Raw genomic sequence first — 15,565 nt, 5'->3', positions numbered from 1 at the left:
TCGTGCGGGTCCGCGCCCAGTAAGTAGTGCCTAGAGTAGTAGTAGCATGCGAAAAGGACCCGGGAACGGTCGGGGGGAATATAAGTATGATATGGAACAATGAGTAAAGAGGGTATGCCAGCAGAGCAAATTACAGGTATGATATAGAGGTGAGATCCAGCGTCCAGCGTGTGAGGGGAATATTACAATGAGGTTCAGGAAAGCGGGAGAGACGTGTAGGAAAGAAAGTGAGAAACGAACGGAAGTGCATGCAAATAATTAGTCCACGATGTTAGCCGACCACCCTAACCACCAGACGACACAAAGGATCTGAAGGGCGACTATGCACAATTCGACGAGAGCAGCACACCATTGTACTGTAATGACACTCCAATAAGTGGGCAACACCACCCACCAGAAACCAGGATGCAGCGTGAAAGGATATCTGTAATGTGCACTGGAAGCAACCGCACCCCCGACCTGCAGCCCAAATATGCCTACATTGAGGCAAAAGAATACGAAGAGACCCACCCAATGTCGAAAGGACCGCCGAGGGAACTTTATGGGATATCGTTTATCTTCTCCGGTGAACTCGTTTCGATACCAAGGTATGATGAGGAAGTCTGTCACGTCTTCGCCTATGATCTTTCCGTATACACGCCAGAAGGGAGTGACCGTGTCCAGGATGAGGGTGAGAGCATCCATACCGAACTCCCAGAGCTGCTGGTAATTGTCCTTATAGCTCTCCTCCAAGGCGACGATGTGGGATAGCTGCAGACGTAGATGAGTAAAAGGTTAGAGAGCCACAGAAGATGACGGACCTCGGGATACACGGCTGAAGTATGCATGACAGCATCCCGATACTCTGCCTTCACTGACGCATGTACGATCTTGATCCGACTCAACGTTTCTGCGACAATGCTTGACCGCTTCTCCAAATCGACGCGACGACTCTCCAGAATGTCAAGTGATTGAGTCAATCCAGCAAGGTGTTGGTCTAGCGCGTTAGGATGCAGCTCCACATCTCCGACCGTGTCTGCAGACTGAAGGAACGTCTGGATAGTCTCCGCCTGTCGAATGAGATGCTCGTGGATATTTTCCACCGCTCTCCAACCCCTGACTCCACGCGTTGAGCCAGTGATGACGGCTGGATCGTGCGACAGCGCGTCCATGAGGTCTGGCGAAAGGCCGGTGCGAGATAATCCGATTAGCTTGTACAGAGTGTCTTGTATACCCTCGTAGTCCTTGACACTAGTGGCAATACGCTGCAACAGTTGCCGATTTCGAGCATTCTGCGCGTGTGCCTGTTCCAGAAGTCTGTTGTTCGTGTGAGCACAAGATGCGAAAAGACGATAACATAATTCATACACGTACTGTTCTCTACGTTCATACTCACGGTGCTCCGCCTCTTCATCGACTTGCTGTTGCCGTCGTTCCTCCTCGAGCAAAGACGGTGGTTCCGAATTAGGCAGAGATGTCCGCAGACGAGTACGTTGTGGGATTCGCGGAGTATTCACATCATTGAACGGCGAAGCAAGTGGCCCTGGTGGCTGACGCTGCTCTTCAGGGGAGGACTCCGTAAGCATGATCTTGGCCGTGACCGGGTCTTCAGGTAAGGGCGGAGACCTTTCGAATGACGGAGGTTCCTCATCACCACGTTTCCCATCGGGACGAGCATTCAACTCTAGATCCGATGGGCGAAGGCGGCGCTGAGGCTTCATGCTGCCGCTCTCCGAGTGACTGTGATCGTGATCCGATAGTGACTGATGCGATGAGGAAGCATCGTCGCTTTCTTGTCCTCGGCGGCGAACTCTTCTGGCGATACCACGAAGATGCATGCGACTGCTAGACGGAGATACGCCACCGCTGAAAATACTGCTGTATATCGAACTTCGAGGAGAGTCGCTCATTGCTGGTAGGGAATGCCTCCAGCTCTTGGAAATTCCGTCAGTACTCCGGCGGCGGTTGTCTTCAGCCACGGGAGGCCGTGACGAATCGATGAGGGGCTCGAAAGATACGTGACCCTCGTGAGATCTCCGGCGAGAAAGTGAGGCACCAAGTTGAACGGCTGCACTCTCTTCGGAGGCTGCTTGACCCTTCGACGCTGAAGACCCAGGAAGCCATGGAGAAAAGCCCTGAGCGGTAGGAGATCCAACCGCGTACCCATCCTCTGGGATAGTCTCCATGGTCTCCCGTCTGGTTCGTAATTTGACATACTCTTCGACTATAAGGGCGGAGACGTTCCAAGCGGAACGAGATGTATTCCCGCCCTCTTTGCGGTCGCGAAGGTGCTTAGCCCAGGTATGCGGTTCTGCTTGATGGAACGAGTTCTGGAGAGCCGGGTCAAGTTTCGAGTACCATCGGACGACCTTGGTGAGGGACGGCTCCTGAGTCGAGCCCAATGTCGAGTAGAGCATGCTATATCGTCTTCGAAGTTGTTGGGCTGTTATTTCAGCCTTCTTTAATGTGGCAGACTTTGCTGATGATTTGATTCTCCCAAGTTTATCTGCGCCGAAACAGCTTAGTATCCTCGATATACATGAATCGCCACACACAACACTTACTAACGTAGAGGGCTTCCTGTCTCTCCAAGACTTCCTTGCTCGCATTCTCCGGTTTATCCTTTAGTTTCTTCTTTGGCAAAGATAAAGACCATCTCTTGTCGGACTTCTCATCCTCAGAGGCCGGATTACTCCAGTCCAGTGTGATGCCCATATTATTAGACGTAGGGACGGGATGTAGCCTCTCCACACCGACCGACGGGCTAAAGTCTATCTCAGACTCAACGCTAGGACCATTCAGAGGTGGAGGAGGGATAGATGATAGTGCAGTCGGTGGGCGACCAGGAGAGGAGAGGGGTGAATATGATGTGGATGCCATGGTCGACGTAGACGTCCCACCCGGTACGGAGGAGTTGGCACGTTTCCGTGCTTCACGTCTAGCCTTCAATTTAAGAGCGCGCTGGACATCCTCTAGAATCTGAGGGTCTGCCGATGATGGAGAAGGCCTTAGTCCAGTTCACTGCCAGTGCAGGGAGGTACGCACCGTCATGAGCTTTAGAAGCGGATAACGTGTTAGCAAGCAGAACATCCAGCTAGTTGAGGACGGACGCACATAGATCATATTCGTCAGAGAACACCCCCGGCCCAATGTCGTCTGACGGAGATTCCACATTCTCCCCTAGGTGATTCCTGGACGTCTTGTGTGAAAGTCCTTGTGTCGTGAGCGTTCGTCGCCGAATCGACATTGAAGGAGACATTCCACCCAGGACAGACTCCTCCTCGCGTCCAGAAGCATGAACAGAGCGTACACGTCTCCGAGTGTCATGCTGCCGAGTAGAGGACGTGGTACTCGAAGGACCTGCTCGAGATTGGGTTGACGAACGACGAATGTTCGGAGGTGGCCCAAGGCCTATGCCAGGGGACGATTTGTAGGGTTCACCACCATTCGAAGACCCAGAAGCGAACGAATTGTCTTGTTCGAGAGAGGGGAACTGTGTGCGAGAGTGACGGTTGCGAGAGTTGGTGCTAGTGCCCGTGCCTGTGCTGGGACCTTCGCCATTGTCTGTGGGGAGAGTGGATGGCGGCTCCGGGCGAGCCATGCGTGGTGTGTGGAATCACCTCGTCGACGACCTTGATGGATGTAAGAGAAATGAAGTAAGGTAATTAAGAGGAGTATGCCTCGCCCAGAGAGTCTGGGGGCCTCGAGGATGAGCTCGGTCAGAACAGCGATGATGTGGACGTTTTAGCTGAGATCGGGAACTGAACGCGCTTACACCAGATCGCCCTGTCACTTTGCTGCGTCGGCATTTGCCAGTTCGAATGCTTGCACCATCAGACGCCCACAGGTGTAATCACATGTGTTGTATTGTACAGAATGTCCTCAGATATATCGACTGTACAATGTACTCAAAGGGAGAGAAAATGCAGTATTGAGATACATAAAAGCTTGAGCTTCGAAGGACAGAACGCAGGGTCCTAGAGAATGCGAACAAGACCAAGTCAACAGAAACGAATTGACTAGCCACTACCCCAAATCAACGATCGACATTGAGCACTAGAAGAACCCAGTCATTCGCTTCGTAATCGAACGAGGAAAAGTAGAGTTGCGAGGTTGAGCGTCTGTCGCCGCCCTGGATCGTGCGGTGTTATCCTCCAACTGCCCAGTATTTGTCGGCGAAGATGAACCAAGGTGGGGTATCAGGAAACGTCTTTTGCTGGGTGAAGGAGGCGCGTTTGGCTTTGGTTTCGCAGGAATCGACATATGATCCCGTTTGAAGCTTTCCACCAAATCCAGCCATAACTGGGGAGAGGAGAAGCGGCGGAGGCGAGTTGTATCCTCTTCATCCTCCTTATCCCATTGTGTAGGTGGAACTGGATACTGGATGCGAGGTTCTTTACAAGGAGATGTTATCAGGACTAAAATCACGTAGAGAGGAGGAGAGAACCTTACCTCTAGGAAACTGAATATGGTGAAGCTCGATCGGAGTTAATGGGGCTGGAGCTTTATGCTCGAGGAAGCGGGAATGTGTTGGCGAGCGAGGGTTGGGTGTTGCAGGCGTAGAGAACAAGCCCTCTGTTTGAGCGACTCCATTGCTGGGCGTATTGTCTCTCGTCGGCGAAGCCCCAAGGGTCGAAATCTCGCTATTTCGACGTGAGTGAGCTCGCCTTTGATACCGCAAGGCTCGTTCAACTTCAGACGCCATAAATTCATCTTTACCCTGTTGATCAGCCTTTGGCATACGTTGCGCGAGGAAGTAATACATACCAGCAGAGTGTCGTCGTCGTATAGCATCATCCCACTCAGACTCGACGAGACTATCCGTGTGGCTTCTCAAAGGTAGACCCCGGTTTGGCCCACTCCACCAAGCGTCACGGATAGGTTGAACGGTCGTACTGGATGGTCGATGTGAAAATGGTGTGCCAGATGGGTTATCCAGTGTATGACGGCGAGGAAGAGCACTGGAGCCAGAACTCGAAGGTAAGCCTGCCGAAGCCATGCCAAGGATCGAGCAGGGATGTGCAGTGCGGACACTGAGTAACGAGGGTTTGAAGGTACACGGAAGACCTGAGGGGTAAAGAGAAGTAACCCCCAGCTTTATAGAGGCTCCAATTTCAATTCCTGCTGCATTTCTGATTTGCATAATGGAGTCGCTAACACGTGTGAAGTTGCATAGTGTCGAGGTAGGAAACGGAGACATGCTGCCAGCGTGCCGGATGTCACTGAGCCACAATTGTGTAATGGCAACGAAGTTCTCGCAGAGATCGGCACATACACGCTGCATTTTGTGGGGCTAAGCCACTAAAGTGATCGACAGCCGCAAGAACGCGACACACTAGACATAAGCATACGTGGTAGGCCTCAAGTTCCCGTATCAGTCTAGGTCTCTGCTATGACTGGGGGCGCATAGCGAGGCAAGTCAAAGGTAGGCACATTACGCCACTCACTACGTATCTGAGTGGTATGAATTACCGCGAGAGGCGGCGGAAGGGAGTGCGCTGCTTCAGCATTAGCCGTATAAACATAACTGTGGTGAACGCGGATAAGCAGTACCTAGGAGGGAGTTAGCACAATATCAAACGTTGGAGTAGAGAGCAGACTCACCATGTCACGACGTAGGAAGCATGCGAGTTCCGTACATCTACGATAGCCTCCTTGCCAACAGGAATACCCTTCGACAATCTCCAGCTCGATTCTCCGACGCGGCCCTCTGAAACCCCTATTCGTGTGAGTAAAATGTGGACGATCCAAGTACGAAGTTACACACGGAATATCTCTTCCACAAGGACAGGTTGAACATTGGCCTCAGCGCCTCCAGAAAATTCTGCCATCGCATCGACGTCTGTCCAGTACCACAAATTTTGCTCTGGGTGGTTGTCCGGAGTGAAAGCATTGCGTGCTTGTGATGCACGAAGCATGCCACAGACCTCTACCTCGCCTTCCGGGTCTTCCGCGCGTGGTTTATTCTCTTCGACGTATTCTCGCGCAACAAAGCCTCTGTCAACTAGCACGGTGGATCCATTCGTTCGAACAAGAGGGGTGATGAGGTGGTAGCCAAGCGTGCCGTCTTTCACCCGAGGACCGAGAGGCATTGCGTGTGCATGATCCCACTTGCCTCGCAGAATGACTTTGCGATATATAAATTCGGGGATGGCTGCAATACTTGTAAACATACCAGAGCATGAGCATTGTTTAGAGAAATATGATATGAGGACGCACTTGACTTTGTTTGGTAGGGATATAGGTTCCCGCTCAAGTTTCTCCGTCAACTCGTCAATGAGAGCAATTTTCCACTGCAGCCGTTGAAGTTGCCATGTTCCAAGCGCAAAGGTAAGTATAGGTACAGCTCCAAGGGCTATGAACGTAGGATGGAAGCGTGAATAGCGCTTGGCGTTGTATGTCGGATTGGCGGATGAGGTGTGCTCGAGTCGGGCATGAGGTTTCCTCGATGCGGGGAATACATTTGAGCGCAGTCGCAGAGTGCTTCGTTTGAAGATACTAGAGGTAAAGCCGAGCCTGCCGAGCATGTCGAGCAAGAAAAGAGAGCTGCACTGTGCTGCGACTTTGGGCAGTCGTTCACAGCCTTGGAGGTGGTCAGAATGAAAGTTCGCAGAGAGCCGGTCTCAAGCTTGCTCTCGTCCACCATCATTCCCACGCGGCGGGCCCACTACGGGAGCATTACCCACTCGTCTTTATAGCTCTAGCCGGTCCCACATCTACGCGTCACTTCACTTCCACTAGCACCGTCTGTTGCAATTATGTGCGTAAATTTATCTGTTGGCTTGGGCGACTCATGGCTCAATAGCTCTATATCACGTCAAACAGGTTCTCGGGACAGCGGTCGCGTCAGAACTATGACATCGACGGAGACGAGGTGCATTATCCCACACGACCGGTAGACAAGGACAAGGCAGAGCAGGAGCTCGTTGTGAATATCAAGAAGGCTACAAGTCCAGAGGAGACCGCACCGAAACAGAAACATGTCCGCAGTATGTGCTTCTTCGTCTTATGTCTCCGTCATTTCCCCTGACTTGCCCCAGAATGCATCGTGTATACCTGGGACTACCACTCCTCAATATCGTTCTGGTCTGGCCTGAGAGTGCAGCCTATTCTCTCCGATGAGGTTCAGACTTTCAAGGCATTGATTACCGTGCATAAGGTGTTACAAGAGGGACATCCGAATGTACGTTCTATTAAAATTACACCCTCTCCTCGTCAGAGATGTATAAGACCTCCTACGTCAGACTATCAAAGAATCGCAAAGTCAGACTGGATGGCTCGAAACTTGCGCAAGAACCATTGGTCATGAAGGCGCGAAAGGTGCGGTGCTTGAAGCCTTCTTGCTGGGATTAGGCTGACGGCGCAACGCATAGGCTATGGTTCCCTCATCCGCACCTATGTCCAGTTTCTCATGGCCAAGCTCCGTTTCCATCGTCTTCGTCCCGAGTTTAATGGTCTCTTTGAGTATGAGGAGTATGTCACATTGAAGGGTATCGACGACCCAAATGAAGGGTGAGTGGACTTGTGCCGTCGAGCTGTTGGAATCCACTGACACTCTGGCAGATACGAGACAATTTCAGATCTCATGGCCCTTCAAGACCAAATCGAGTCTTTCCAGAAGATCATATTCGCCCACTTCCGCCACTCCGCCAACAACGAATGCCGGATTTCTGCTCTTGTCCCCCTGGTAAAGGAGAGCTGGGGTATCTACAGGTTCATCACGAGCATGCTGCGCGCGATGTACAGGAGTGAGCGGCATTTACCCCTTTTGGTTCTCTCTTTACGACGCTGATCTCACATCCTGTGACTAGGGACAAATGACACGGAAGCGCTCGAGCCACTAAGACAGCGCTACAACTCGCAACATTACGCCCTGCGCAAGTTTTACTACGAGTGTTCCAATCTCAAGTATCTCACCGGTCTCATCAACGTTCCAAAGCTCGGGCAGGTCAGTATTGTCAACTGTTATCCACGACTATACACACGAATATCATTTCTAAATTGATGTTACACATAGGAACCGCCTAATCTCACCGATGCGGGGAGCGCACCAGATCTGCCTGCTCGCCCCCAGACCACAAAGGCGCCCACACCACCCCCCGTCGCTCCCTCCCCCGATGCAGCCGCCGTCAGCGAACAAGCTCGCATGCTCAAGGAATACGAGCAACAACAGGCCGCGTTGCAAGCCTCGCGGGAGGCCGAAGAACGTCGTCGTCTCGAATTGGAACAGCAGCAGCAACACGAGTTTGAGCAGAGGCAGCGTGAGCAAGCGGAGAGGGAGAGGCTGGCCCAGGAGCAGCTTATGCAGCAACAGATGATGCAGATGAATAACCAGGCCGCGGAGCATTATCAGAATTTGGAGAGAGAGTTACTGGGCATGAGGGGTCAGTATGAGCGAGATCAGCTATTGTTGGAGCAGTACGACCGGGTTCGTTCGTTTCGCTTCTTCTCGAGCCTTTGTATCATGCTGACCGCTTGAGCAGAGAGTGAAAGCGCTTGAGGGTGAACTGCAGACCGTTGGCATGCACGTCGGCTCGCAGGTAGCCTCCAAGGACGAGCTGATCAAACAACTCCAGGATCAAGTCACCTTATGGCGCAACAAATACGAGGCCCTAGCCAAACTCTACAGCCAACTCCGTACCGAACATCTCGACATGCTCTCCAAGTTCAAGCAGTATCAGCTCAAGGCCAACTCTGCCCAGGAGGCCATCGACCGCATGGAGCGTATGGAGCGCGACTTGAAGGCGAAGAATATCGAGTTGGCAGACATGATCCGTGAACGGGACCGTGCGCGGTTCGACGTCGACCGCCAGAAGGCGTCTCATAAGGATGAGTTGGACCGTCTCCGTCGCGAAATTAACTTCGCGAACGAACGGGCGGAGGATGCGTCGCGGTCGAAGAGCTCGGAGGTGTCTGGTGTGTTGTCGAAGTACAACAGGCAGATGACCGAGCTCGAAGATTCGCTCAGGGTGGGTTCCTCGTTCTTTACCCGCTTGTTAGCGTGGCGAGTACTGATGTATTATTCCGTGTTAGGCCAAGCAAATTCAGATCGACGATCTGCTGCAGAAGTTGGACCTTGCTTCTGACGATCTTGAGAAGCTTCGTGATGAGAAGGATCAGGAGATCATGATCCTCCAGGAGGGCATGGACAGTACTATCCAGAAATTGTCCGAGGTTCAGCAGGTATGTATAGCTTTCCGAGGTCCTTTGATACTCTGCTTACTTACGTCTTTCCTTTAGAACCAAGGCATAGCCGACGAGACTACCAACGCCCAAATCGACACCTTGATCTTGGACAACCGCAAGAAGCTGAACGAGATCATCGGTATGTTTAATAGTACAGACTACTCTTGTCTTCAGTACGCTTACCTTGACGCATAGACTCCATTCTCCAAGCCTGCGTCCAGAAGGTGGACGAGTCCATCTACGAGCTCGAATCGCCAAGTCAAACCGGCAACCAGAACTCCACGCCCGAGTACACCCTTTCCATGATCGAAAAGGCGCTCTCGAACTCGACCGACTTCGCCACCGTCTTCAACCTCTACCTCGACAACCAGCCCGGCGGCGACCACGTCGACGTCATCAAAGGTGCGAACGAGTTCGCCCAGTCCCTCGCCGACACGCTCGTCAACGTCAAAGGCATCACCCGTCTCGCAAACGACGACGACGCCTCCGACAAACTCATCAACGTCGCCAAAGCCGCCGGCGACGTTGGCCTGCGTTTCTTCCTCAACCTCCAATCCTACAAACTCGACCTCGTCGACCGTTCCCAGCGCGTGACCATCGCCATGCGCAATAACGGCGAAACCAGGTCCGCGCTCACCAAGCTCTCCGAAACCGTGGACGCCATCATCCCCAAAGGCGCGAAATCGAACGCGCTCGCGAAAGCGAATGGCGACATCGGTGACCTCGTTGAGCAGGAAATGTTGGGTGCTGCCCAGGCTATCGAAGCCGCCACCCGACGCCTACAAGAGCTCATGTCGCGCCCGCGCGACTCGAGCAAATTCAGTGCCGTCGACTTGCAGGTGCACGACTCGATCCTCGCTGCCGCGATGGCCATCACGTCTGCTATCGGGCGGCTCATCCAGGCCGCGACGGAGAGCCAGCAGGAGATCGTCGCGCAGGGTAAAGGGTCGAGCACGACGCAGCAGTTCTACAAGCGGAACAATCGGTGGACGGAGGGTTTGATTTCTGCGGCACGGTCGGTCGCGTTCGCTACGGGGTTGCTTATTGAGAGTGCGGATGGTGTGTTGTCCGGGACGCATTCGCTCGAGCAGCTCATCGTGGCGTCGAACGAGGTCGCGGCGAGCACGGCGCAGCTCGTCGCTGCGTCGAGGGTGAAGGCGAATTTGATGTCGAAGACGCAGGAGAGGCTGGAGTTGGCGGCGAAGGCGGTGACGGAGGCGTGTAAGGCGCTCGTGAGGCAGGTCAGGGCGATCTCGGCGAAGCAGATGGACGAGGGCGAGGAGGATTATAAGAATATGGCGAGCTTGGAGTTTAAGAAGAGGGAGATGGAGCAGCAGGTGGAGATTTTGAAGTTGGAGAAGGAGCTCGGGGCGGCGAGGCATAGGCTTGGGGCGATGAGGAGGGCGGGATACCATACGGAGGAGACGGACTGATTTGGCGGGTGATGAGTGCCTAGGATTTGCATGGATGGGTGTAATACTTCTCTTTCTCTATTTTTTCTCTCTCAGTCTCTGAGTTACCTTTGGATACACTACGAACACTCCGTTGATTTCTGTTCTTCTCACTATATTTCGACCACGTGCATCTTGCTCGGTGCACTGGCCCTGTCTCCTCTCGACTAAAACAATTCATGTATTTTCTATCACAAACCCGAACACAAGACATTCGAGAGACGTCCCGGAGCGGAGAACGGAGAAGTTCATATGGACGAGAAGATCTCCGATTTGCGTGTATTGTGTATATTAAATGTAATAACGCCCACTCCCACCGGGCTGCGATCCGTTCGCGCAGTGGAGGTTCGTCGTGAGTTGCATGAGAACGGGTTGCGAAGGAAAAGCTTTAGGCACCAGGGCAGTCGAGTATAATGAAACGGTTCTGCGAAGTATCATTCATTCCCTGGGCACTCCTGGGCGTATTCCATCAAGTGAACCACACCTTAACGCAAGCCTTGGGGGGCACGTGTGGCGTAACCTGGTTCGTTATCGCCGAGCCACACGGTGCCTGTTCAATGCAAAGTCCCCCATTCTCTTAACTTCTCCCGATTAGCCATCTCCACTTTCTCGAAAAGATCGGTGGTGGTGTGGTGTTGAGGGGTTCGAAGTTCACTGCAGTCAGCAGAGCCTGGGTTCGCGTCTGTGGAAAGGCGCAATTGTGCATGGAAGAAGGGAGCGGACAAGGGACCGTCGTCATGGTTATCGAGATTAGGCGAAGCCGATTGATGGAGGAAGCGGCACCGGGCGCCCGGCGGCAAAGATGCGGCGGCGAGGGCTGGAGCTTGAGCTTGTGTGACCGGTTCAGGTCGAATATCAGAATCTCATGATGGCGGGGTCTAGCGTCAGACGTGGCGGGCGTCGAGCTCGAGATGGGGCAGGGCGGCGGTGTCGTGTATCAGACGGCTACGGTGTTCGCAGCTGTGAGGCGTGATCCGCTGTGAAATGAATAAATAGACGAAACAGATGGGATGGAGAGGCGGTACGATATTCGTTTTGAGCTCGGGAGCAGATGGCGGTCGCTAACGCCGAACGAGATGAAGTATGTTAGAAAATGAAAGTGGTGCAGAGAGAGCTCGCAGATGAGCGTGAGCGTAAATACGAGGAGGATACAGATGCCGACGAAAGCAAATGGAGGGAAGACCGAGAGGAACGATATCGAACGGAGTTATAATACGAGGGAGGCGTACGTAAGATATTGGCTGGCCCTGCTCTCTTCTTTTCCGACCGTCTCTCTCTCTTCTCCAACGCACTCTGCCCATCCGCAACGTCGACTGCGCCAATCTCCTCCGCGCCGTCGACGGCGACGTCCATGTCCCAGCGCACACCGTCGCCCAGCGCGAGCCGATAGCTTCTGCCTCACCGCCCACTCTCATTCCGTCCCGACCCTCCCGCTCCTTTGCCAGCTCTCTGTTTCCCCATCGCCCAAGGCCGCTTGAATGTCTGCCTCTTCCTCAAACCGTTCTTGGTGGTCTCGCTCTGGCCAGTCGCCATCGGCGCCCTCCTCGTCTCTCCCAGGAAAGAGCCCAACGACGTCCGTACTTCTCTTCCTCAACCGCCAGCACTTCCCTCATCTTTCCTATTCTAGCGATAAGCCGCATTCCATCTCCAAAAAGCGCAACATATTCGCCTCCGCTATCGGCCTCAAACCAAAGAGACCCTCCATTGCCATACAGGACCCGCCCTCGCCAGTCCTGCCCCTACACACAGACATCGGAGATCCCCCACCCCTGCCGAATTCTCCCCAGTCAGGTCCAGGCTACTCCAATGGCCAGCACTGGGACGACATGCTCGAACCTCTCACCCCTTTCGACTCGAAACCCTCCTATGCCCGCTCCGTTATGACTATCTCAGACGACCCCTTCGCCGCTCGCGAAATCGTCGTCCCTCCCTCTATCCGTGACCCCACACGCCTTTCCGTCCTCTCAGATACTGATGTACCAGACCATGACATTCGCGGAAAGGGCGACGCTCTTTCCGCACACAGGATATCTTTTGCATCGTCATCTTCCCAGTCCCAACAGTCTGACTCTCATGCCCGTCCTTCCTCCTCTTCACTCCTCCCCGTCCAACCAGGATGGCGAGCGTCTCGGTAGGCGCTATATTTTTTACTCTAACCCCTTGTGTTCCCAGTTTCACTCACCCGCTTGAATAGTATGACTGTACAAAGCGACAAATCGCCGAGGCGCGAACCCGCTTTCCTGGCCGAGTCTCCGACCTCACCAACCGGAACCCTCCATCACGGCTGGGGAGGCTCTAAATCCAACCTTCCCAGTTCACTTTCCTCCACCACCCTCACGGATAAAGGTCAAATCTATGTCTCACCCATTCCTCCTGTGCCCCGACGACCCAGGGGTCTGACCGTGAATGATGCCGGCCCCTCGAGAAGAGGCATGTCTTCAACTTCAGAGACCTCTCTGTCTCCTTCGAGTTACGTCCCTGGCCCGACCATGGACTCGAACCCTCGTGTTGTGGTACGGCAAGCCTCTCTGACGAAGATGCAAGCCCCTCCCCCTCCAACTGCCCCACTTCCTCCTCGGCCATCTCCTAGTAGTAGTAGTAGTAGATCACACCACCATGGGCATCATGACCCGTATTCCCCGTCCGGTTCAATCTCTGCGCCCCAATCTATCAAGAGTTTCAGGCCGCCATCCAGGCCGCCTATCAATCCTAGATATCCATCCCACGGACGCGACTCGAGTGCCGGTAGTTCAGTAATCGGTGGACGAGACTCAATCACCTCCTCCGCCTCGTCCATCTTCCGCTCCGAACTGAGCCCCCCAAAGTCGCTAAAGAAAGCCATCTCCCAGCAAACGCTCTCGAAACGGCCCTCCGTGCTCAGCATCGCGTCTTCCTCTTCGACGACGGTCGAAGACGTTAAATTTATCAAGAAGCAGCGGTCGTTCCACAGTGCGAGTCGCGCCCCCGTACCGGCCGTCCCGACGCAGTTGCGGCACAATCATTCGTACGGCGCTGTATCTGTATCGTCTCCGCCGTCGGACGAGCCGTTCCCGGGGGCTGGGGATTATCACCGAGACAGCATGCAGTCGTCACAATCGCAATCGCATGCGCCTCCGACGCCGGGCAGCGGTCGACGGCGGCTGTTCTCCGGGAGTAGTATCCGACGTTCGACGTCCTCGCATGCCCATTCGACGACGGACGACGATATGCAGTCCGTTTTCAGCTTACCGAACGAGCCGGACTCGCTTCCGAATCGGTACACTAATCCGTTCGGGACCGCGGACTCGGGGTCTTCGATGTGGGACGACGGTCCCGGTTCGAGTTCGGTTGGGAATGGGCATGGTGGTGGGGGCGGTGGTGGTGCGAACGATTATGTGCCGCAGCGGATTATGAGTCCAGCGGATATGTTGAGGTTGGAGGCGTTAGTGCAGGAGGGGAAGAGTGATGTTGGGTTTGTGAGGTCGAGAGGGACGTCGTTCACGTCGATTTCGACGTCGATGTCTAATGCGTTTTCGGAACAGTCGTCGCACGAGTCGGGCATGCCATCGACACCACCAACGTCGAGCCACCATCCTCACTCGTCGGCTGGTCTTTCGCAGCATAATAGACTACAGCAGTCAGGGCTCAACAGTGACGGGTCTCCGCGCCACAGGGCGATCTCGAAGGTATTGGGCGTGAACGTTTCATCGTCGCACGGCCGTCCACGGACCGCTCAAGACTATTCCGTTTCCTCGCAAGAGTCATTCCTCCCCGAGCCATCGACAACTTCGTTCGGGCTCCCACCACCTCCACGGCCGCGACGACCATTGACGGCTGACCGAACCGAACAGCGGACGAGCATCATGCCTATGCTGCCGCTTTCACCTCCTCCTGCGCGCAAGGCGTCGAGGAGTCTAAGAGCGTTGGATAAGGAGCAGATCGTCGCGCGACGGTCGATGATGAAGAAGCCGTCGTTTTTGGAGATTGCGGATGAGGGGGAGAAGATGGAGTTTCCGCCGGCGGACGATAGTTTCTTGGATATGGGGAAGGCGTCGCTCGATATGTCGAGGAGCAGCGAGGAGGGAGAGGAGGTCGGAGTTGGGCCACATCGGTTCTAGGGTAGGCCTTTGGGTTGGTCTTGATAGACACTACACTCTAGGGTGGATTCGGACAGGAGCGAGCGGAGTAGACTTTCTCTTCTTTTTTTTGGGGTGAGACGAGATGTGGTGAGGTGAGGTGAGGTGATTGGACTGGTTGCACGCTCTGGTACGCGTATATATTCACGTTCATTTTTTATATAACATAACACACACACCCCGTTCAGTCCTCCTCTTCCTTCTCGTGTCCCGTTACCCGTTACCTTCCATGCACTTCGTCCACACGTTCATTCGTTGATACGTTTTCGTCTGTGTTTTTTTTTGTAGTTTGTTTGCTGCTTTGGTTCGCGGCGCTCTTGCCTTGCCTCTTATGTTATTCATTATCTGTTGTCTCTTTTGGTCCCTCTCCCATCCGCCGTACCCGGTGCCATTTCCCCCCCTTTTGCTTCAATGCTTCAAGTCTGCACGGAGATTGTACTTAGTTACAAAGCTTTCGGTTCTATAATAGCTCTCTCCCTCTCTCTCTCTGCTAAACGCTAGCAAATATCCTGTAGTAAGTAAGTTAGCTCCGTACATCCTACGCCTGAACATACATATTACTACATACACATACCACCCATCGTCGTCGACAATACCACCGTTACATACATACACATACCACTGCAGATGAAGGCGCTGCTGTTAGTATCTTGTTCGTAGTAGTATTTGGCTATGGCTAGTTGCATTGGCGAAATCTCTATGGTTCTCTCCCTCCTCCCTCCCTCGTCCTCATACCTGCACGCTTTACTACTCTCATACCTCCTACTACACACACATACCTATCCCATTTTTCTATTCCCTTTTTATTCCCGTTTTTAACGTTGAATCTGAATC

General features: G+C 53.6%; 4 protein-coding genes across 4 annotated transcripts; 2 read left to right on the top strand and 2 right to left on the bottom strand.

Moving 5' to 3' along the window:
* Positions 1–119: 119 nt before the first annotated feature.
* STEHIDRAFT_164598 (uncharacterized protein) lies at positions 120–3,580 on the bottom strand (the record flags this gene model as incomplete). Its single annotated transcript, XM_007298706.1, has 6 exons — positions 120–750; positions 801–1,296; positions 1,354–2,485; positions 2,544–2,966; positions 3,025–3,033; positions 3,094–3,580. The coding sequence occupies 6 exons, from the start codon at positions 3,578–3,580 to the stop codon at positions 259–261; spliced, it is 3,039 nt and encodes a 1,012-aa protein (XP_007298768.1). The 3' UTR covers positions 120–258.
* Positions 3,581–5,341: 1,761 nt separating this feature from the next.
* STEHIDRAFT_70946 (SURF1-domain-containing protein) lies at positions 5,342–6,557 on the bottom strand. The gene is made up of 4 exons (XM_007298089.1): positions 6,199–6,557; positions 5,747–6,141; positions 5,584–5,689; positions 5,342–5,532 (listed from the first exon to the last, which is right to left on the bottom strand). Exons 1-4 carry the CDS (start codon positions 6,504–6,506, stop codon positions 5,448–5,450), a joined length of 894 nt encoding a protein of 297 aa, XP_007298151.1. The 5' UTR covers positions 6,507–6,557; the 3' UTR covers positions 5,342–5,447.
* A 70-nt stretch (positions 6,558–6,627) lies between these two features.
* On the top strand, positions 6,628–10,806 carry STEHIDRAFT_117325 (cytoskeleton assembly control protein). The gene is made up of 12 exons (XM_007298705.1): positions 6,628–6,739; positions 6,805–6,968; positions 7,020–7,162; positions 7,224–7,299; positions 7,353–7,491; positions 7,543–7,727; positions 7,791–7,927; positions 7,997–8,407; positions 8,463–8,948; positions 9,013–9,162; positions 9,220–9,304; positions 9,361–10,806. Coding segments are annotated over exons 1-12 (3,216 nt in total). The 5' UTR covers positions 6,628–6,737; the 3' UTR covers positions 10,599–10,806.
* A 1,096-nt stretch (positions 10,807–11,902) lies between these two features.
* Positions 11,903–15,492, top strand: STEHIDRAFT_136233 (uncharacterized protein). Its single transcript, XM_007298704.1, has 3 exons — positions 11,903–12,189; positions 12,244–12,747; positions 12,811–15,492. The coding sequence occupies exons 1-3, from the start codon at positions 12,095–12,097 to the stop codon at positions 14,711–14,713; spliced, it is 2,502 nt and encodes an 833-aa protein (XP_007298766.1). The 5' UTR covers positions 11,903–12,094; the 3' UTR covers positions 14,714–15,492.
* Positions 15,493–15,565: the final 73 nt, after the last annotated feature.

The sequence above is a fragment of the Stereum hirsutum genome (genome assembly GCF_000264905.1).
Source record: "Stereum hirsutum FP-91666 SS1 unplaced genomic scaffold STEHIscaffold_1, whole genome shotgun sequence".
In the NCBI taxonomy this organism is placed as follows: Eukaryota; Fungi; Basidiomycota; class Agaricomycetes; order Russulales; family Stereaceae; genus Stereum; species Stereum hirsutum.
This window is presented reverse-complemented; position numbering and strand designations above follow the sequence as displayed.

Coding starts and splice junctions, on each gene's coding strand:
- STEHIDRAFT_70946 (XM_007298089.1), bottom strand. CDS start 6,506: ATGCTCGGCAGGCTCGGCTTTACCTCTAGTATCTTCAAACGAAGCACT. Junction 5,690..5,746: donor CCTTGTGGAAGAGATATTCC/GTGTGTAACTTC, acceptor TAGGGGTTTCAG/AGGGCCGCGTCGGAGAATCG. Junction 5,533..5,583: donor GCTTCCTACGTCGTGACATG/GTGAGTCTGCTC, acceptor ACTCCCTCCTAG/GTACTGCTTATCCGCGTTCA.
- STEHIDRAFT_117325 (XM_007298705.1), top strand. Junction 7,928..7,996: donor ACGTTCCAAAGCTCGGGCAG/GTCAGTATTGTC, acceptor TGTTACACATAG/GAACCGCCTAATCTCACCGA. Junction 8,408..8,462: donor TGTTGGAGCAGTACGACCGG/GTTCGTTCGTTT, acceptor CCGCTTGAGCAG/AGAGTGAAAGCGCTTGAGGG.
- STEHIDRAFT_136233 (XM_007298704.1), top strand. CDS start 12,095: ATGTCTGCCTCTTCCTCAAACCGTTCTTGGTGGTCTCGCTCTGGCCAG. Junction 12,190..12,243: donor CCAGGAAAGAGCCCAACGAC/GTCCGTACTTCT, acceptor TTCCTATTCTAG/CGATAAGCCGCATTCCATCT. Junction 12,748..12,810: donor CCAGGATGGCGAGCGTCTCG/GTAGGCGCTATA, acceptor CCGCTTGAATAG/TATGACTGTACAAAGCGACA.